General features: G+C 54.3%; 3 protein-coding genes across 3 annotated transcripts in view; all 3 read left to right on the plus strand.

Annotated features, from left to right (window-relative positions):
- The window catches only part of LOC119445372 (histone H1-III), a 52,340-nt gene extending 36,121 nt beyond the window's left edge, over window positions 1–16,219 (plus strand). The window contains exon 2 of the mRNA XM_037709677.2: window positions 15,845–16,219. The gene's annotated coding sequence lies outside the window, so the exon portion shown is untranslated. The remainder of the gene's footprint in view (window positions 1–15,844) is intronic.
- On the plus strand, window positions 9,284–11,562 carry LOC119444258 (uncharacterized). Its single transcript, XM_037708683.1, has 2 exons — window positions 9,284–9,359; window positions 10,265–11,562. Exons 1-2 carry the CDS (start codon window positions 9,284–9,286, stop codon window positions 11,560–11,562), a joined length of 1,374 nt encoding a protein of 457 aa, XP_037564611.1.
- Window positions 14,556–15,854, plus strand: LOC119445374 (histone H1-III). Its single transcript, XM_037709679.2, has one exon. It carries the CDS (start codon window positions 14,769–14,771, stop codon window positions 15,315–15,317), a length of 549 nt encoding a protein of 182 aa, XP_037565607.1. The 5' UTR covers window positions 14,556–14,768; the 3' UTR covers window positions 15,318–15,854.
- Window positions 16,220–20,697: the final 4,478 nt, after the last annotated feature.

The raw sequence follows: 20,697 nt of genomic DNA on the forward strand, positions 1-20,697 counted from the left end.
TTGATTGTTTGCACTACTATGTGTTGTTCCTTTGTCCCAAGAGCACATGTGTGAGACGCCACATCTGGCTGCCCAACGTGGACCTCTTGGGGCATCGGACGATAATTTTAACAGCTTTGCTCGGTTCGAGATGTTTCAACCGAAGCGTAGTCCTAGCGTGGATTTTGATCGCTAGTGTCGGCGGTGTGCTTTCTTGAGCGAGGCGACGATTGCTGTAGCGTGTTTGAACTTTTCAACATGCTAAGCCTTTTCGCGAGTGTTTTGAAGTACACTCGTCGGTACGAGAGCCACGTGGTCTGCATCCTGGGAGAGCGAGGCCTAGCGCCCGTGGAGCATTGACAAGCCTGAAGCGAGTGAGTACGGAAGCCTCGTGGGTGGTCCGAATTTCTTATGTAAATAGCTTATGTCTATATCTTTGACTTCGGAAGTCGAGGCTCAGGGAGCCGGCCACGGGTGTCGTTGACTACGGGCTGACTGGTATTGCGGCCTGGCACCGGGCGCTCCGACACTGTCTGGGACGGTGGGCGCAGTCAACTCGGATGCTGTGTGCACCGAGCGGGGTAGGACCACCTCACAGAGCTAACATCTCCTCGCGGCTGCCTGTTGTGCCCATTATGGGTGATGAATTTTTTTTTGATGCCGGTTGTGGTCAGGATAGCGACGCATTAGGCCTAAGGCTTTACGAAGCCGCCTATCGCACGTGGAGGGACACAACCTGGTGGACCGTGGTGTTGAGGTGTCGCACACTGCTTCCCTCATTAGTTCGCCTCGCACGAATTGAAATTACTCGTTCGACTCAAGAAAGCAAGCTTTGTTCACGTGAACTTAGCATCTGAAATGCCACCCGAAATTTTTGTCGCTCGTCCAAGTCGGTGGCTGCGTGCTGCCGTCCAGCTGCAGCCGATGCGAAGCCGCAGCAGGAGCGAGGTCTCCCTGCGAGCCAGGCCTCGCTGGGGGAGTGGACGTGGGGGGCGTCCCAGTGACACCCGTTTGTCTGGGTGGTAGGTCGCCGCAGCCGCAGCCCTGTGAAGTCGCCCTCCGTCACGGCCCGGCTGAGGGGCACAGTGGTGTGGTGGGCGTCCTTCGCCAGGGTGTCGGCAGCCTCGTTGCCCGGGATCCCTACGTGGGCGGGAATCCAGTGCAGGGACACCGGGTGGCCTGCAGCGCTGTCAGCCGGGTAGACAGCAGTGCGACTCCAAGGCTGGCACTTTCTGGCCTCTGCAGGCCGAGGAGGGCTGCCTTGGAGTCGCAGAGGATAGCCGCCGGTACCTCAGGAAGCTCCTCGGAGAGTAAGTCGACGGCCAGGTGGAGGCCTGCCACCTCCGCTGCAGTCGAGCTGGCGTGTCTGGGCAGTCGACACTGCCTGCTCTTCTGCAGGGCTGGTGCCGTGCAGGCCGCCGTGGCAGAGCCGGTGTCCGGTACTTGTTTTAGATGCGAAGCATCTTATGCTCGGGGGCTATGTCACTCCCTCCCTACGCCGTGCGGCGTCCACTTCCGGTTCCGCTTCCGGAGAACAAGAAATTGAAATTAGTGCTGTTTAGATAGTATTGGCAAACTGTCACCCCCCCACCCCCCTGGCAGAGATCCTGGGTGCGCTACTGAACCCCGAGTAGTATGCGAAGCAGCAGCCATGGGGTCGACTCAAGGTAGTTTTATCAGCTGTATAAACTTGGACATGCAGCAGCACCAGCAACGCTCAGAGCTGTTGTCGACGCCGTCGGCGTTTTGCCCGCGTTCGCACCGAACGCGCGCAAAGTGGAACCGGAACGCCATCTAGTGAACACTTCATAAAACTACAGGTGGCTACATACTACATCGGAGGAAGGACAGACCCACACCCTAAGGAGCTTCGCCCCTAAAACAAAAAGAAAAAGTTCGCCCGGCGCAATGGCCAAGTAGTGCGTTTGCTGCGCCAAGTCCGCCCCATCGTGCCGTTGTCAGATGGGAAGGGGACTTGGCACCCGTAGGTACCGCGCCCCAGAGCGTTCATGTACTCAACAACCCAGCATCATTCGGTACATTGACCCCGGCACCCCCCCCCCCCCTACCCGGGCTGACTGGGTGGGGGGCTTTGGTTTGGGCCAACGGTCCTTCCCGGACAAGGGGGCGCTGTGGGGCGGCGCACACCGTGCTATTTCACGCTGCACACGAACAGCCATGTCGGTCGTCAGGGACACAAGCCCATCAGATCCCTGGATTGCCTCGACGGAAAAGGTGTTAAGGCAAACAACCATGGAGACAACAGAAGCCGTCCGCGGCGCAGCGCACTCTGTTGCGCCAGCACCGGTTCCAACTCTGTGTTCCACTGAGGCGAACGGAAACACGTGGATCGACTGGCGCATGCTGTCCAGTCGAGTGACCTTAGAAGCATGCATCATAACTTAATGGAAAGCTTTCCACCTGACTCATCAAAAATCACAGCAGGGCGAGCCCACACTTCGAGAAACTTCTCGCCTAGGTGATGCCGCTCCCGGGTGAGATGGAACCAAACCTCCTTCCGTGCTTTTCCAAGCACTTCGTGAAGACCCGGCGCCCCTCCCTCGAAAACCGCATCACAGCGTGCTAACCAAACTTGGTATGAGCACTCGACAAGAAGAAGCACGAACTGGTTGATCGCCATAGGCGTTGGCGTGACGCCGGCGAGATCTCCCGCTTCGATCTGCTCTCGGCTCGGTCATTCCAGCGACGCAGGCGGCGCCACGCGGCCCTCCTCCGAAGCAGTCACCCGGTGATTGAAATCTGCGAAGCAGTTCGGCGGTTCGGTCTCGCGGTATACTCATGGACGCGCCGAAGATGAAAAAAGCTAATAGCAATCGCATTTGCAGCCAATGGTGCAGCGTGCCGCAGTTCTCAAACCGTGCCCTAGCGGGCCCTTGATTGCAATCGTCTGCAGGCAGAGCGATTTGACGCTGACCTCGGTGTCTGTAAGGGACTTGATGCCGCAGCATATGATGTGACCGGCGTTGAAAGTAGCTTCGCCTTCATTCACACACCTTTGTGTCTATTTAGCGAGAGAAAGCATGGTCTGCAGCGAAACTAGAGAGCATGACGTTCCTTTGCTGCTCGAGATGCACACGCTTTTGAGATCGCCTTATCACCGTCTCGGCAGCCATTTTGACCTACCGTCGCGCCGCCTATAGTCGCTGGAATGACCGACATATGGAACGCGGGTATGATCCTTTATCATGGCTCGCATCCACTGCCAAGAATCGGGCGGGTATGAGCCACATGTGATTTTTTCTTACCTTCTTTCATGGCTCATACCCGCATGGGATGTTATTGATGTCATGGCCTATCTCGGCGGATCATACCCACATATCGAACGCGGGAGAGATCTCGTCGGCGTCGCGCCAACGCCTATAACGATGGGGCGGACTTGGCGCAGCAAACGCACTACTTGGCCATTGCGCAGGGCGAACTTCTATTGCGATAGCAATTATATAGACACCCCAAAGCGGATTTCTGCCGTCGGCGTCGCCGTGAGGTCCCGTATGACGTCAACGGCGATGAAATCGTCGCCGCGCTCCGGACGCTGTATGTGCGAGTGAAAGGGAGCGAGGGACGCGCGCTTTCACGGGGAGCGAACGCACGTCGGAGAGCAAATGCGCGTTCTGCACCGTGCTCCCTGAAGGGCTGCAGAATTAAGCGTGTCTTTCCCCTTTCCATATATAGAGCAAGCGCGACTTTTCCCGTCACGCGAAAGGCTGTGAGGGGACGGGAGGGAGGGGAGGCGACGTTTAGCTGCGGCACCAAATGCATATTTATATAAAAACGCTGCGCGCTTTCAGTGCGAACGCGGGCAAAATGCCGACGGCGTCGACAACAGTTCTGCGCGTTGCTGGTGCTGTTGCATGTCCAAGTTTATACAGCTGATAAAACTACTATCCTTACTCCGTATGGGTGGGTCTCTACTAATTTGCTATCGCAATTGATGCTTTGCCTTTCGGGTGAAACTGCGACAATTTTTTTTTTTTGATTACAAACATCGCTAGGAAGAAAAACAATTTTATGTGACAACGACTTAACTTCACTTTTGTATTTTCACTGTTAGTTGGAGTTTCTATTTCTTGAGTAAATTTCTGGCTATGTTGAGTAGTAGTAGTAAGTGACTTTTAAAATGAGGGTGAAGATAGAAGTGCAGCGCCGTAACTGTCTCTCGTTATGAGGTCACCTCAACAGCACTGCACGGGGAAGGGATAATGGGAGTTAAAGAGTGAGGAGTGAAGAGAGGAGAGCGGTATGACCCTGAAGAGGGGAAGAAGAAGTAGCGAAAACGGGGCCTATAGCCGCGTGTAGAGTGTCGTGGTTTCAAAGAAATCAAGCAAAGCTGTGAAAGCTCGCTTGATTATAGAAGGGTGACCACGGGGGAAGAGCAAAACGTCCGCGTTGTCAGATGGGAGTCCAAGGCGGCGATATGCGGCTGTTAATGAGTCGCGGGCGTGGATATAGCCGGCGCACTCAAGAAGAATGTGGCTCAGGGTTTCATCTGTGTCATCGTTGCAGCTGAGGCAGACAGAACTGCCGGTGCCGGATAGATGAGCAACTCGCTGGGCCGTTTTGGCACAACCAACGCGAAGTCGGAGAAGAAATGTTCTATCGGCTCGAGAGAGCCCCAACTTCGGTAGGGGACGAGGCGGAGCACCGGAGGCGACTCGCGCGTCGGAGTGTTTGGCTCTGATGGCATTAGAGATTGTGTGGCGGGCAGAGTCGAAGGGGCAAACGAAGTCAGTAAACGGTATGTCCTGGTCGTGTGCATGTTTGGCAAGGTCGTCCGCCAGTTCATTTCCTTCGATGCCGGCGTGTGATGGGACCCATTGAAGGAGAAGGTCGCAACCATTTTGTTGAGCGTATGCGAACTTCATGGAAAGGCGTTGGCCGATGAGCGGGCCTCTTTCCCCTTTAATAAGGGTTTGTAGGGCGGCGCGAGAGTCGGTGAGTATGGCGACAGCAGGTGGGAGATGTTCGAGAACAAGGTCGGCAGCCAAGTCAAGTGCTGCAAGTTCAGCCAGAGTTGAGGAGCAACTGCCGCGAAGGCGACACTGTTTGCGGCAGTGGCGCACCGACGGGGGGGGATTCGGGGGTTGGAACCCCCCCCTGAGGCCGACTTAACCCCCCCCCCCCCCTTTTGTTTAACCCCTTTTCTTTCCTTACGCATTTGAGTACTGTAATTAAGATGTAAGACGCGCAATCGTCTGCACACTCGCAAAAAGCGCATTTTTGAATAATGTCTCGTGAAGAAATCGAAATTAGTGCTGTTTAGATGGTATTGGCAAACTGTCAACCCCCCCCTGGCAGAGATCCTGGGTGCGCTACTGGTTTGCGGGTTGACAGCTCTGGGATGGTGCAGGCTGCTGCTGCGGAGCCGTTCTTGAGAACCGAGCCGTCGGTGAACACTTTTACGCGGCCAAAAAGTCTTTCATCGAAAGTGGCGGCGACTTCCTGGAGAATTGCGCAAGTGGGGGTGTTCCGCTTGCTTCTTACACCCGGAATGGTTGTGTGAATGACGGGCGGGCGGTGACGATGGGGAGTGGGGGGGAGCCAGCCACAGTAGGGGGTGGGCACCAGGGAGTGAAACTCTGCTGCTCGCCGTCCCATGCAGGTGTGGGTGAGGGAGTGCAGTCGCAGAACAAGGTATTGTCCTTGGCGGGTGCGTTGTAGCCGTTCGACGTGATTGAGAGCGCGCCATTGTGCTCTGACGGACAGGGGGAAGTCTTTGGCTTCCGCGAGGGTGGGACCAATTGGTGAGTTGCGTGGGAGGCCGTATAGTTGTCGGATGACTTGCCTGTGTTGCATGTCCAGAGTTTCCCATTGGGAGGGTCTAAGAGATGCCAGAGGAAGTCCGTAAAGGCATCTTGAGGTGGCAACGGCGTTGTATATCCTGAGGGCTAGTTGCGGGGAACACCCGCGGCCTCGAGCAAGGAGGGAGCGCGCGGCGTTTGCAACTTTGGTTGAGCCCTTGCGGAGTGCCGCTACGGCTGGTTTCCAGCTGAGCCTGTGGTCGATTAGCACTCCCAGGTAGCGAACTCTGCGGGACCACGGGAGGAGCACACCGCGCAGATGGAGCCGAGGAGTCTGGTAGCGCCCGCGAAATTGGGGGTGTACGAGCAGGGCCTCCGTTTTGTTAGGCGATAGGTTGAGTCCTATGCCGGTGAGGTAGGAGTCGATGGCGTTTATGGCACCCTGTAAGCTTCGACGAACCTGCGTGCCGCTTGACGTGGGACCAACAGCGAAGAGAGCCAAATCGTCAGCGTAAATGGCTAGGCGGACGTCAGAAGGGAGGGTGCGCGGGATGAAGTCGGGAAGGCGTGCCAGTGCAAGATTAAATAGGAAGGGGCTGAGGACGCTCCCCTGAGGGACACCAACGGAGATGGAGCGAGGTGAGCTTGTCGAGCCCCCGACGCGCACACGAAAGGAGCGGCCGCTAAGGAAGGCAGACACGTAGGCCAAGAGCCGGTCACAAACACGGATGGCGCGCAGTGCGTCCATGATGGTGTCGTGTGGGAGGTTGTCAAAGGCGCTTTTAACGTCTAGTAGGACAAGGTAGCCGACATACCCTTGTTGTTTGGCGTCTTCTAGTGTAGCGATGACGTCAGCGAGGCAGTCAGCGGTCGCACGATGCCGTCGGAAGCCGCTCATTTCGGGCGGAATAAAGTCCAGTGCGGCGGCGATCCAGTCGAGCCTACGAAGCGCCATTGCCTCGAGAACTTTCCCAGCGGCAGAGGTGAGGGAAATGGGCCGGTAGGAAGTTAGGTGGGAGGCTGGTTTGCCCTTTTTCAGGAGGGGCACAACGGTGGCTTCTTTCCACGAGGCTGGAATGACTCCGGTGCGCCAAACGACGTTGTAGGCTTCGAGGAGGTGAGGGAGTTGAGAGTGGTCGAGGTTGCGAAGCATTTGATAGGTGATGCCATCGCTTCCCGGTGCAGACCGACGTTTGCGGCTTTGGAGCACAAATGTGAGCTCGTAAATGGTGAAGTCATCACTACACAATGCACGGATCTCGTCTCTAATGCCCTGTGTAGGGAAGTAACGGAGAGGTGCAAAAAGTTCGCATTTGTTTTCGTCGGGAGGGGCCAATGAAACGGCGTGAGCAGAGGCGGGTTCATGAGGCAGGACGCAGAAGTTGTCGGCAATCAGTTCGGCGACTTGGGCGGAAGTGATGTGACGCGCGACTGCGATTGACAGGGCCGGGCAACGGGGGACTTTTGGACGGAGCATGGCACCGAGGATGCGCCAGCATCGGGACTGGTTTCGGGGGTCATCCAGAGTGGCACAGAGCCCAGCCCAGCTCTCGTTGCGGCGTTGCCTCGCGTGACGACGACACACGGCATCAATACGGTTGTAGAGGGTCCAGTGTTCGGGTTTGGTGGTGCGAATGGCTACACGTTGTGCTCTCCGGCGAGCGGCTCGAAGGTTGAGCTGTTTGATGTCCGGAGCAGGTGTGTTGGCGGGCACAGCACAGGAAACAGAAGCACTGCTGGCGCACTCAGCGATGTGTGTGAAGAGGTCTGACGCGACTGGCACAGTAGCACACAGTTCGCGGAAACGAGGCCAGTTCACTACACAGTATGTGCGCACTTGTTGGTGAGCATTGTGGAGGGGCTCGAGGACGATGGGATAGTGATCGGACCCCTGTGTGTCGGGCTTTCGGTGCCACTCGTAGTGACAGCGCTCCGACACCAGTGAGAGGTCGATGACGCTGCGACTCTTGACTCCTCGTCGAGCAAAGGTGGGCTTGCCCGTGTTGATGACGAGAAGACCAGCTGCATGGATGGCATCAAAGAGGTCACGCCCGTTAGGGTCCGTGTGGCCGCTCCCCCAGGATGTGTTGTGGGAGTTAAAGTCCCCGCACAAAACATGGTCACCGTTGACGCGGACGACTAGACGATTGAGGAAGTGGCAATCCCACCTCCGAGCCGGCCGTACGTAAATGGAGGCGACGGTGGTGTCAACAGAACCGACGCGGACAGTGGCAACAACGCACTCAACTCCGGTGCACTGGATGTCCGACACAGACACGAGGGCATGTGGCAATTGTGCACGGATGTAGAGTGATGCGCGTGAGCGGCCGGGAGGATGTGACGAGTCGGCGCAGGGGTGATCGGCACATGTGGTGAGTTCACAATTTGTGGCACTGTGGTAGGCGATGAACCCAGGAAGTGTGAGTTCCCCCTCGCGAATATGAGTCTCTTGCAGAGCCAGGACATCGTATTTACTCTGCAGGAGTTCACCCGCGAGTTCCGCATGGCGGCAGCGCAAGGAACGGACGTTCCATTGCAGTATCCGCGGCCGTGGAGCGAAAGAGTTAGCCATGATGAGTCAGGGCCTCGTGGGCGGCTAGCGCCGCTGTGCACAATTGGTGGACGGGGGAGTCGTGTTGGAGGGTTCCAAGGAGGGCCTTTACGGCTGCCGCGAGAGCAGCGATAACAACATCCTTCTGCGAGTCAGAGTTGTCGTTCTGTGGCTGAGGGGGCGGCGTCAGGGCAGGTTGGCCTGTGAGGGCTTGACTGAAAGTGCGGCCGGGCTGAACGTGGGCACTCGGACGAGCTTCGGACTGCGTTTTGGATGCAGCGTAACTTGACAGTTTTTTTGCTGCACTCACGGCCTCACGGCGGGAGATGGGCTGTGGAGCTGCGGCCATAATTTCCGCAACTTTCCGCTCTTGTTGCCAGCGGGGGCAGCGAGGTTCGGTGGCTATGTGGCGGCCGTTGCAGTTGATGCATTTGGGGTGGGGGGCCGTGCATTCCGCCATGCTGTGCGAGCCGCCGCAGCGGAGGCAGCGAGACTGCCCTGTGCAGGTGGGTGCAACGTGGCCGTACCTCCCGCAGTTGGTGCATTGGAGTGGGCGGGGGCGTCGTGGGCGCACAGGTCGTTGCTGTTTAAAGAGAGCAACTTCCGAGGGGGCTGTACTGCCGGCGAATTTGACTACCAGGTTGCGGCCGCTGCGCGCACAGGCGACAATAGGGGCCGAGCTTTCGATATTTTGTGCGAGAGTGTCGCAATCGAAGGTGGGGTCGACACCGAAGACGACGCCGGTGCAGACGTTTTTGTTGTTGGCAGCTTTGGCCTTCACCTCAACACCGCAAATGGTAGAAACAGCCAGGAGTGGTGAAGAATCGGCACTGGGTTCACAGTCCACGGCAACAACGTTGCCTCGTAAGTTAATGCGGACACGCTTAGCACCAGGCACTTTGGAGAGTTGGGCCGCGATGGCGTCCTTTGTGGCGGACATGAAGTTCGCTGTTCTTGATTTGGGCCTGAACAGAATAGTTTCAGGCGGGTTGGAATGAGCGACGTGCTGTGGCCGAGGCTGTTCGCGCTGGAGCGGCTGATAGCGGCGGCGCCGTTGTCTGGGTGCTCGTGTGAGTTCTTGGTTGGGGGGAGTAACCTCCTTGACAGTGGTTTGGTTACTGTCTACGGTGGGCAGAGATGATGCAGGGGGACAGGTGGTCGTATCATGGGCAGGAGGGGATACCCTTTGGCTTGTTTTGGCAGACTGCCAAGGGGTAACATGAGCGTAGTCCGTTTGGGAGAAGGCGTCCTCAATGAGGGGGCGAATTGGCCCGAGCGCGCAGCTCTGTGTACGAGGTTTGTTGCACTCGTGAAGGGAGGAGGCGGGCGCTTTTTGTGACGGGAGGGGCCCGGCGTTGGGAATGTTTTGTTTTGCCCCGGCAGGAGAGATGCGCGGAGGAGAGAAGTTCTCGACGCGCCCTTGAGGGGAGCCGCGCGCATGCGCAGAGTCAGTCATCACGGCGTCACTCCGTGTTGGAGCAGCGTGGCTGCTAGCAGACGACGCGCCGTGTTGTTGACTGTGGCGAGGGGAGGTGGAGCCTGCCTTGCGCGCGCACTCTGAGTCACGTACACGGGCGAGGTCGAAGGTCTCCTCGCTGCTCGCAGGAGGGGAGGCGCGGTCGGTGGCAGACGGTACGGCGGTGGAGAGAGAGAGACGAGGAGGGGTGGAGGGCACGGAGGGTGTACACTGTGAGTCACGCGCCGGGGGAGAGGCGTTGTTCTCTTGTGTGTTTGCAGGTGGGGCGGTTTGGCGCTGAGCCGTGCTCCCTCAAGGGCTGCAGAAGATAGCGTCAACCTTTCCCTTTCCTCAAGAACCACTTATCAGGTGGGGCGGCGCAGCCGTTGGCAGACGACGCGGCGAGAGTTTGGCATGGGTGGCGAGGGGAGTCTCTCTCTCGCGTGGAGGCCGTCTCGCAGCTCCTCGCCCGCGGACAAGGCTGCACAACCAGGTGGGCCTTGCAACTCTTCGATGCAGCAGCCACCTCACGCCTGCGGTATGCCCTCCCACTGGTGGCGCTACCACCACCCCGCCTGAAGAAGCTGGAGCTGCAACACCGGGCAGCTGTTCGGCTCTGCCTAGGTGTTCCGCGCAACTCGCAGGTCGCTGCCACCCTGGCCGAGGCTGGAGCGTGGCCCTTGCCGCTGCTGCTCCTACAGCAGGGCCTGCGGCACATCGACCGACTCCACCATGCTGCAGACGGCGGTGGCCTGTTGACCCGCTTGCGCTCACGGCCTTCATCGCAGATGGGGCGGCTGTGCTGCCTGTACGAGGAGGTGATCGGGAACCCCCCACCCAACACAGTGCAGCTGCCCCCACCCCAGAGACCTCCTATCGCCATCACCACGGAGCTACCAGGCATCACCAAGCGGCGATCACCGACCTGCGCATTGCAGCAGACGGCGGCCTCACTCCTCCACGAGGACCTTGAGGGCCACCTGCAGGTATTCGTCGATGGCTCCGTGGTCCCCGACACAGGCTCGTCGACGGCGGCGTGCATCATACCTGCCCTGCAGAAGAGTAGGCAGTGTCGCCTTCCAGCCCATGCAAGCTCCACAGCAGCGGAGGTAGCAGGCCTCCACCTTGCTGTCGACCTGCTCACAGAGGAACCCCCACAGACTCCAGCAGCAATCTTCTGCGACTCCAAGGCAGCCCTCCTGAGCCTGCAGAGGCCGGAGAGGGCGAGCCTGGGGGTCGCTCTCCTCTCAACGCGACTGGCGGCACTACAAGATGCAGGTTGCCCGGTGTCCCTGCACTGGATCCCTGCTCATGTAGGCATCCCGGGCAACGAGGAGGCCGATGCCTTAGCCAAGAGTGCCCACCACGGTGACGTCCCCTTGAGTGCAGCAGTCACAGCCGCGGACTTCACGAGGCTCCGGCTTCAGCGGCACCTCCAGGTGTCCCATCCTGACAAGCGTGTGTCCTTGGGACGCCCCCCACGGCAGCTACCGCAACGCGGCCTTGCACGGAGGGAGAGTTCGCTGCTTCTCCGGCTGAGAATCGGCTGCTGCTGGACAGCCGCACGACGCCATCGGCTTGGCCTCATCGCCTCACCTGCCTGCGCCTCCTGTGGTGAGCCAGAGACACTGGAGCACCTCCTGCTGGCCTGCCCTGCACACAACCAACCCCGTGGAATGCTCCTGCAGGAGTTTCGCCGCCTTGGACTTCCCACCACACGACAGGAGGACATCCTCTTCCCCCGTCGAAACCACCTCCCGGCCCTGCTCAGCGTAGTTGAGTACCTGGACTCGTCAGGGCTCTCAACCACTCTCTAACACCGCCAGCACACATGGATGACCTCGCGGCCATCCATGGGTGCTGGCTCCTTTCTTTGCAGGCCCTCCGGCCCTGCCCCACCACGCAGCCTTGGACTGACTGACCACACCAGGCCAGACGCGAGCTGTCAAGGCCCTACCCTCCGGATGGCGTGACCCCGTCCCTGCCCGCCGGTCTGCTTCGCCCCTGCCATGGCGACACCAACACCTTCCTCTACACCCTCCTTTTCTCCCATCCTCCCCTCCCCGTTGGCGCTGAGCCGTGCTCCCTCAAGGGCTGCAGAAGATAGCGCCAACCCCCTTCCTTTCCGAATGAACCACTTAGTAGTAGTGATTCACGCACAAGTCGCGGGGGCGATGAGTCCTGGTTGCAGGGACGGGGGTCGGAGGAAACGGCCGCTTGCTGCTGCGTCGGGGCGGTGACGTCAGTCTCGGCGGCTGATGCAATTGCAACGGCACCTTCTGCCGCAGAGGAGGCAGTGTCGGGCGGTGCGCTGCGGCTGTTGTCGGGCGAGCCGACTGCATGGGCGGGGGTGTACCCGGTGCAGGCTGAGGGGGCTGGCGGTGATGCGGTGTCGTCGCTGTGGCTGGACGAGGTTGTTTCGTCACTGTCCGTCTGAGATGAGGACTCAGTGCTGACAGCTAAGGGTGACGGTTGAGGGGTCGTTTGCTCATAAAAGGAAGAGCCAGGAGAAGAGCTTGAATTGCTTGATGAGCAAACGGGGCTGGTCTCATGGCCTTCGTCACTGGGCGCCTCGTTTTCGTCACAGTCGGCGGGAACCGAGGGCGGAACTTGTGGAGTGGCGGGCAGGGTCGTGGTGGCGAGTTGACTCGCGGCAACAGGCGAGAGAAAATAAAATCTCACAACTGGGGGTTCTTCCTGTACGGCAGGGGCACTGAGGGAGACAGAAGAGATGGTCTCCGATGGTGGCGAAGGAACGGCGTTTTCAGTGGCAGAGGGCTGTGTTGAGCCTTGCTGTATTGCCGGTGAGTGTTCCTCTGGTGAGGGAGTGAGAAGTCTTCTCGGGGGTGCGCGGCCACGGCCAGAGGTGGTGGTTCGGGCATTCCTGACTCTCTTCACTATGGCCGAGGGGGTGTGGGCTGGTCGTGAACGAAGCAGTCTTCCACACGCTGTGTAGGCGGCTGTGGTGTTGCGGGAGCGGAGGATACCGCTTGCGCAAGGGTCGGAGGATGAGATGTCCTCGCTGGCATCCATGGTGGAGCGCACAGTGAAGGTGAGAGCTACATAGTAATGTAGCGAGAGAAAAGAAGGCTAAGATCCCACTCCCTGGGGAGCCCTAAAAAGGGCTACGCTACGAGCGCGGACGTGGGAGAAGGAGAAGGGCGGGCGCAAGAGAGCGAAAGGACAACCTGCTCTGGTTAGCGCACGAACAAAAAGTGGCTATGTTGATCAAACACTTTTGGTATACTTGCACAGTGACTTTGGCTGTCTATGTATTGGTTGCATTGATTATGTTGCCTTTGAAAACATTTTTAAAACCTATTTCTGCAGTTGGTTCGGTTTTTTTCATTATCTTGCTTATATTTCGATTTTTCTGCTGGTTTTGTAGTTTGCTTCTATCGGTTTTGTATAGAGGTTATCGGTACGGTCGCCTGACTTTGGTCCCCTCTATCTGCATGTTCTAGTCATGTAATTAAATTTTGATAAACCAAAATGAACTTTGAAGTGCAAACGGGCGTGCCACACTGCCCTTCCACAGTGATTAAGCTCGCGAATCGACAAGCCGGTGTGGTGAGTGGCGGTTAATTGGAAAAAGAAAAAAAAGCTAAACACGAAGATATAACATCTCAAGACAGCCATCATGGGTATATAAGGTGTCCCGGCCAGCTAACTTTAGCCAAGCTGTTCAACGAAAAATAATAATAAATAAAAACAATAATCACACACATGGTGCAAGATGCACTTACGATGTTTTGTTGTCAGACCTCTGACGACTGAACACCGTGTTTACCAAATACCTTTTTTTTTTTTCTTCCTTTGAATTGTTAACGTTAGCTGGGACGTACGTTTGTTTTATAACTGCGCATGGGTTGGGGACATATGGTCCACTTGCGTTTCAGTTTTAGTATTTGTTAGCATACAGTGAATGGAGTTTCAGACAACATACAGGCGTTGATTTACGCACTCACTATTTTACGTAAAGCAGTTCAGATGATTCTTTAATTTTCGTGCAAAGCCCTGGCGTCGGAGGAATGACACAAAGTCGGTGCAGATTGCCGTCAAGTGAGAAAAGCGCGCGGGCGGCTGAGCGCGGTGTGCTTCCGCAAGAGGCTTTTCCTGCCCACAGAGGGACTCGCGCTGCAGTCCAGAATTGGGGTGCCGTACTGTTTTAATGTAGAAGGTCCGGCATGCGTGTACGTATTCTAAAGAAGCCTGCGCGACGCTTGGTTGGTCTGCTGCGGCGCCCAGAATGTTGCCGCGCAGGCGTTTGCATGCCGCAAGCAGCGCTTTCAGGGCGCCTGGGGCTTTCCCGCAATTTCCATCCGAGCTGTGAAAGTGCCTGAACGCGGCCCTAGATGGTGGGCCGCCGTTGTGGACAGTCGATACGGCACAAGGCGTGAAATTAGGGTCCAAAGCAGCCCAGAACTGTGACCCGAGAAACACAAGACAGGTATCGCAGTACGGACGAGTTTGCGCTCTTACTCGGGCAATCTGAGGTCTAACGGCTTCTATTGAGGCCAGAATTTGCGAGTCGCCTGTTTGCCAACGACCTATTATGTCATCGTGTCACAATACATCGATTAGACACCGAAACCAATGTATCGATGAACAAACGTGAACACTGCAGCGACAGCGCTTTCTATGCTACGGTTGTAGTTTCGTGCGTACAAAATTGTAACGAGCCAAGTCACAGTGTTAATTTTTTGTTCTCCAGATAGCCAGGAGTTGGATAAATCAGACTATACTAAGCAGTTGGTGTTGTAAAGCTATATTGTGCGACATTTCTGATCTTGAAAGGTGAGCAGATTCGAAATTTCGACTTTTCCAGCATCGTAGGGACCCGCGGCGCGAGGCCGCCGATTGGCCGGTCGGCAGCGCGATTTGTGCCAATGAGCGGCGAGCGCGCTTTTTTCGCCGCTGCCGCCGGGAAGCCGTGCACCCGGCCGACCGTCGCTCACTTGGTCGGTTGCTCTCGTAGCGCTAACACCAGTTTTTCAGTCGTCGTCGGATTTGTTTGCCCGCCATGGCCGAAGAGACAGCAGCAGCGCCGGCCGCGTCGTCGGCAGCCCCGAGCCCCAAGAAGAAGGCGGTGCGCGCCAAGCCCACGGCCAGCCACCCCAAAGTGTCGGCCATGGTGAACGCGTCCATCGGCGAGCTCAAGGAGCGCGGAGGGTCGTCGCTGCAGGCCATCAAGAAGCACATGGCGGCCACCTACAAGGTGGACGTGGAGAAGCTGTCGCCGTTTATCCGCAAGTACCTCAAGTCGGCCGTCACCTCGGGCGCGCTGGTGCAGACCAAGGGCAAGGGCGCCAGCGGCTCGTTCAAGCTGGCTGCGGGCGCCGCCGCGGGCGAGAAGAAAAAGGCGGGAGGTGTCAAGAAGACCCCCAAGAAGGCCGCCAAGAAGCCCGCGAGCGCCAAGAAGACTCCCAAGAAGTCTCCCAAGAAAGTGGCGGCCAAGAAGGCCAAGCCAGCAAAGAAGCCCAAGGCCGAGAAGAAGGCGTCGCTGCCCAAGAAACCCAAGAAGCCAGCGGCCAAGAAGGCGGCCACCCCCAAGAAGGCAGCCAAGAAGTAAAACGTGCGCGCGCACACAACACACAAACGGCCCTCGTCAGGGCCACCCCAAACGTCTGCCTCGGCGGAGCCGCGTTGATAGCGCGCGATGCTCCGACCTCCGTGACCCCTCTTCCGCGGCCATTTGCGGTCCAGGGCCGTGAGCGGACCGTCGCTCTGACCACTGACAAAGCGCGAAAAAGCATTATTACTTTAAAGGCATCGCTACAAAATACCGGCCCAGCTGCCTCGGATCAGTCACGTCGCCGTAACTATGGGCTCCGATCTCAAATAACAACCAGCTCATGGATTTCTTGCCAGTGCGCTTTCCCCTGCTTTGCTGCATGGTTAAAGTATATAATTTCTGATTAACTGTATAATGTCTCAAGCTATTAGGCGAGTTCGTGGGTTCACATTTCTAGAAGAAAAAATCGATTTTCTGTACCATTGAAGTACATTATGGGGGTGTGATGGTGTTCTAACTTCCTGCCATTAACAGGGTTCTTGAGGAGAGAAAGAATACATATTCCAGAGGCAAAACGTGCTGAGATAGCTTTTGATATCAAGGAAGAGCTGATTACAACCAAAACAAGCTTTTTACTATTTGAATATTTTGGAAATGCTGTTCGACTCAAAGAATGGTGCCATTTTCTCCAAACCATCAGTAGGGAATTTGGCAAACCATTGGGGCTAATTGCTATTTGTAAATCTGCTATCAATTTGTCAAAGTGTTGCATCAAGCTCAGAAATGATCCAATGCGGTGTACCTTAAGGCCTAATTTTTTCCTGCTTTGCACTAACAATATTGATAATTTGTAACAGTGCTTTTTATGTGGATGGCGTGTTTTTTATGGCAGTGACATTGGGGGACGGGTGCTTTCAGTGTGTGCTTATTGGCGGTTTGAGCAAAACCAGATCGGTTGGCCTCAAGCTATTAGGCGAGTTCGTGGGTTCACATTTCTAGAAGAAAAAATCGATTTTCTGTACCGTTGAAGTACATTATGGGGGTGTGATGGTGTTCTAACTTCCTGCCATTAACAGGGTTCTTGAGGAGAGAAAGAATACATATTCCAGAGGCAACGTCGTGCGACAGTATCGCCAAAAGTGACCGTCTGAGAATACGGCCCCAGTACTCGCATGAAGTTAAGAGGTAACCAACTTTCCCGTAATGTTGCCAATAACCAGCTACATTATTTCCAGAGCCAAAACTAAGACTACAGCTTTTGCGAACTAGTCTTCGAGAGTGAGCCTTTGAGTTGCATGGCGTCACTGAAATAAGGTATTTCTGTACTGGACACAACGTACACTACTATAGACCGCTTTTTCATGGGTGCTGCCATTGCATAGGCAGTGGCGCCATCTATGGGCAGTTGGCATGCTGGCTTGGGTGAATGCCCATGTTGTGTGCTATGGTATACGCTCGGCGGCAGTTTCTGGTAAATTTTTTCGCACTCGCGTGGTCTCTTTAGCATGAAATGGCGTCTTCTACGTGAGGTAGGGTCCGGTGAGGCGTAGTGAAAGAATTTAAGTCTGAAGTAATTAAGCAGCTGGAGTTTATGCTGGCGTTAGGGCGGACGGAGCACCCAGTGCGAGGTGTGTGCGTTTATTTGAGCTTACAATCAGCCTCGGATATCAGTTAGGTAGTTTCTCAAATTCGTTTCACCAATGTTGCCATACTGCAACATTCTCAGCACTAATTATAAGCTCTGGTTTAGCTGCAATGAGTAGCTACGAAACATTTGACGATCCTAACAGCGTGGGTACCGTTCTGCTGGCAAATAAGTTGTACTGTTTACTTTGACAAGCGTTCAAGTTGTTACCTGTGGATACATTGGGCGACTGCCTTGTTTGCTGGGCAAGGTTTCTGCCCACAAATAAAAGTTTGGTTAATAATAACTGCATACCATACAGTGTGAGTCACACTTTTTGAGTGGTCGAACGACCAGCTACACTGCGCGAGCTTTCGACGCGCATGGTCCAAGCATGCGGCACGACCATGCGAAGTCTTATGGTGTCGTTATCCCCTGTTCTGGTTTATTTTGCTGCAAAAGGTGGACATATGACACATTAGAGTACTGCACGGGCCGATTTTTTCAACCCGGGCCCGTTTTCACGCCCGACCAAAAGCTTTGTGGCAAAACCCGGGCTCGGCCCGGGCCCGGAAAATCTAAGTTGCCCGGCCCGCCACCCCTTTACCTTAGGCTCGAACCCGGCCCGAGACCAAAAAAGACATGTTTTTCAGAGTCGAGACACACGAGGATAACTCGTTGCACGTTACATCACACCACCAGAAAGTCTGAGCCCGGCCCAGGCCCGGGTCAAAAAGCACATGACGTGCCCGGGCCCGTGAAAAAACTTCCCTACCTGGCCCGGCCCACGGGCCCGGTCTTTCGGGTAAGCCCGTGCAGTGCTCTATGACGCATTCACCCATCTTGCGGAAATTGTGTCCTTACAAGTAGCTGTTGGATTCTCTTTATGTGATCCTCATTGTATATTGTGCCTTACAGAGCAAAATGGCAATGCCGATCGAAGCACGATGCTTGTGTGTATCATGTTGGTTTGCTAACAAGAGTGCTTGCTGTGTTGAGCAAAGCCTTCGGCCTCTTGTAGGAGGCTAACGTAGACATAGTGATTTGAAGTCTACTAGGCTTAAAATGCGTGAGAACGATGCCGGTGGCTGATGCAAATGTTTTACAACAACTCTTCGTTGAGTGAAAACCGATACATCCAACATAGTTCACAACACATACACACACCGTGGCTGGTGATGCGCGTCGCATTCTTGCACATCCAAGAGAAATTTCCGGATACTGTAGCTACTGCTCGACCTAAAGGCTACACAGTGGTTGTTCGACAACCTCGTAAGAACCCGTCAAGCTGCGCCGGCTAGCCCGAGAGGAAGAAAGGCTCATTCTGCGCCCTTTCCTCGTCGCCCGATGAAAAGGTGACATCAAAAACAATTGCAATATGTGCTGCCATCGTGGGTCAGGTTTACAACTCCTTAAACTTCTCACACCTGCACTACTGCATTTTAGTTGGGAGCACCATAACCAAGAGTAACCTGAATTGCATTTGACATTAACTGAAATTTGTTGTCTTGCCCATCAGGGTTGCCAAATTTGGTGACTTGATGGCTAGTGGCATGAAAAACTTCAAGTGAAAAAAGTTACCAATTACTTTTTTGGCTACTTTCAAAGCCAACCTTCTGTGGAAACTACAAACAAGCTGCTATATGCTCAAACGGTATTGTTCACTGTACTATGGCGCACACATTCTCGTCACCACGTGTATTTTTTTGAAAGGGGCGATTCAAGCTCCTCCTTACTGAGGGCATATTGAGGATCAAGTTCGGACTGTGGGCTCAGGATTCATGATTTGCTATCCCTCAAATAATTGCTTATGTAAACACTTATTCTAATAAACTTCAAATTTGCACTCTGTCAGTGTATTCCTACATGTGCATTGGCTTTGTTAGAGGATATGCCTTTATGGTTTCTTATCCCTCGAGGAAAGATTCTTCCCCTTTCTTGGCCACACATCACTGTGCTCAATACCATTGGGAACCACAGGGGGCAGAGTTTACATATTTGTGCTTTAATGAAAGTGATGTCAATTTATAGTTTTACGAGGACTCTTCCTATGGTCAAGCGGAAGGTGTGTCTGTTAAATGGATTTTGTCGGTTGCATACAACGAGCAGTGTCATAAGACACTTTTTAAACGGCTCGAGGGGTTAGTAACATTAATTACAAAAGGAGCAGTTTCATACTCAGCCCCCTCAAGGTTGGAAACTTTTTTGGCTACCTTTAGAGATTTCTTGGCAACGTTTGACCTGGGAACTCTGCATTGAGTTGCCCTTAAAATTTTTAACTACAAAGCCAAACACAACGGCTTTTCTGGCACCATATGAGAACATCAAGAAACCATTTTGTCACGCAATTGTTGGGTACTGGAACTGCCGAATCTTTGTCCACAGACATGGCGCTGCAGTGTGTCTTTACGACGTTCAAAAAACAAAACAGGTCTGATTCTGAGAGGTCAGGGACCTCTGTCAGACACTCATCCTCTTGAAATTTTACAGAATTTCAAGGAGTCCATTCAATTTGACCAGGGTATCCATTTGCATTAGAAATGTTTGAATAGCAAAATTTCCTAATCAAGTTGGAATATTCAAGAAAAATGACATTTGAAATCAAATCGAGTGCTGAGTATTTTCTTGTTACTAAATAACCCAAGCTATGAAAATTGGGTGGAGTCCGTGAGCCAGAAAAGGCAGCCTATTTACATCATTTGATACATGCGCCAATGTTCAGGTTTTGGCCCAGTTAACTGTGGAGCTTGTAAACAATTAGAAACGTAATCGCATCTGGCAGTGAGTAATAAAGCACAGGAACAGCACATCACCAGAGAGTGCTGTGTTAAAGGAGCGAAGCTTTAAGGGGCTGTGTACTCAAGTCTCCAGTATGTACCATAAAGTTTACAGATTCAGTCTACAACATTTTGTTGTTGTTGTTGCCTCAAAACATGGCTCGTACCCACGAGGGGGATTGGCCACACTGGATAAAATAAAACATGCACCTAACAACGAACAAAATGGTAAAGGTGAATAATCAAAATTAAGATTTTGGCAACTCCTTAACACAGATTTTAAGATGTCCTATACATAAATTAACTAAATAAAAATTAAGAGAAAACTAAATACAAAAATAAACATAAAATAACATGTCCCACGGTCGGTGCCCTAGCAGCGTAACATTCCGGATGCTTCAATAAATTTGTGAACAGCAGTGATCATATAACCCTGACTTGTGCCTAATTGACAGGCCCCAAAAGACAAAATGTTTGGCGTTGTAAGTGCCAAACCCAGATTACTGCTTGAAAATAACAGAAACATTCTGCGGAGGGAGGAGAAGCGGTGGCAAGAAATAAAATGGTCAATAGTCTCCGGTTGATTACAAAACGAGCAGAGGTCAGTGGTTGATAAACCGGATCTATGAAGATAAAAATTTAGGCAGGGAACTCTGCAGCGGAAAGTTGACAGCGTCACCTCACATTGGCGTGAAAGGCACTTGCTCGCGTTCCACCGAAATTTTAAATGTTGAAAATCGTCTGAAGAAAGTATGGACGAGTCATGGCAACTCAGCAATAAAAGGCGTTTAAATCTAGCTCCTGTTATAAAAGAGAAATCAGGAAGAATATTTATGACCGGACCATTTAGTGATGTCGAAGCGAGCGAGTCAGCTGATTCATTTAAAAAGATTCCACTATGTCCGGGGACCCAGACAAAGCGGACTTCGGATAAATTTTCTGGGGCAAGAGTCGAAAATATACTCAGTAGGTGTGACTGATTATTGGAAGTTAAATGTGTACAGACCGAAAGCGCATCTGTAACAACTATTACCTT

The sequence above is a fragment of the Dermacentor silvarum genome, chromosome 3 (assembly GCF_013339745.2).
Source record: "Dermacentor silvarum isolate Dsil-2018 chromosome 3, BIME_Dsil_1.4, whole genome shotgun sequence".
NCBI classification, from domain to species: Eukaryota; Metazoa; Arthropoda; class Arachnida; order Ixodida; family Ixodidae; genus Dermacentor; species Dermacentor silvarum.

Coding starts and splice junctions, on each gene's coding strand:
- LOC119444258 (XM_037708683.1), top strand. CDS start 9,284: ATGAGCGACGTGCTGTGGCCGAGGCTGTTCGCGCTGGAGCGGCTGATA. Junction 9,360..10,264: donor GCCGTTGTCTGGGTGCTCGT/GTGAGTTCTTGG, acceptor TCTTCGATGCAG/CAGCCACCTCACGCCTGCGG.
- LOC119445374 (XM_037709679.2), top strand. CDS start 14,769: ATGGCCGAAGAGACAGCAGCAGCGCCGGCCGCGTCGTCGGCAGCCCCG.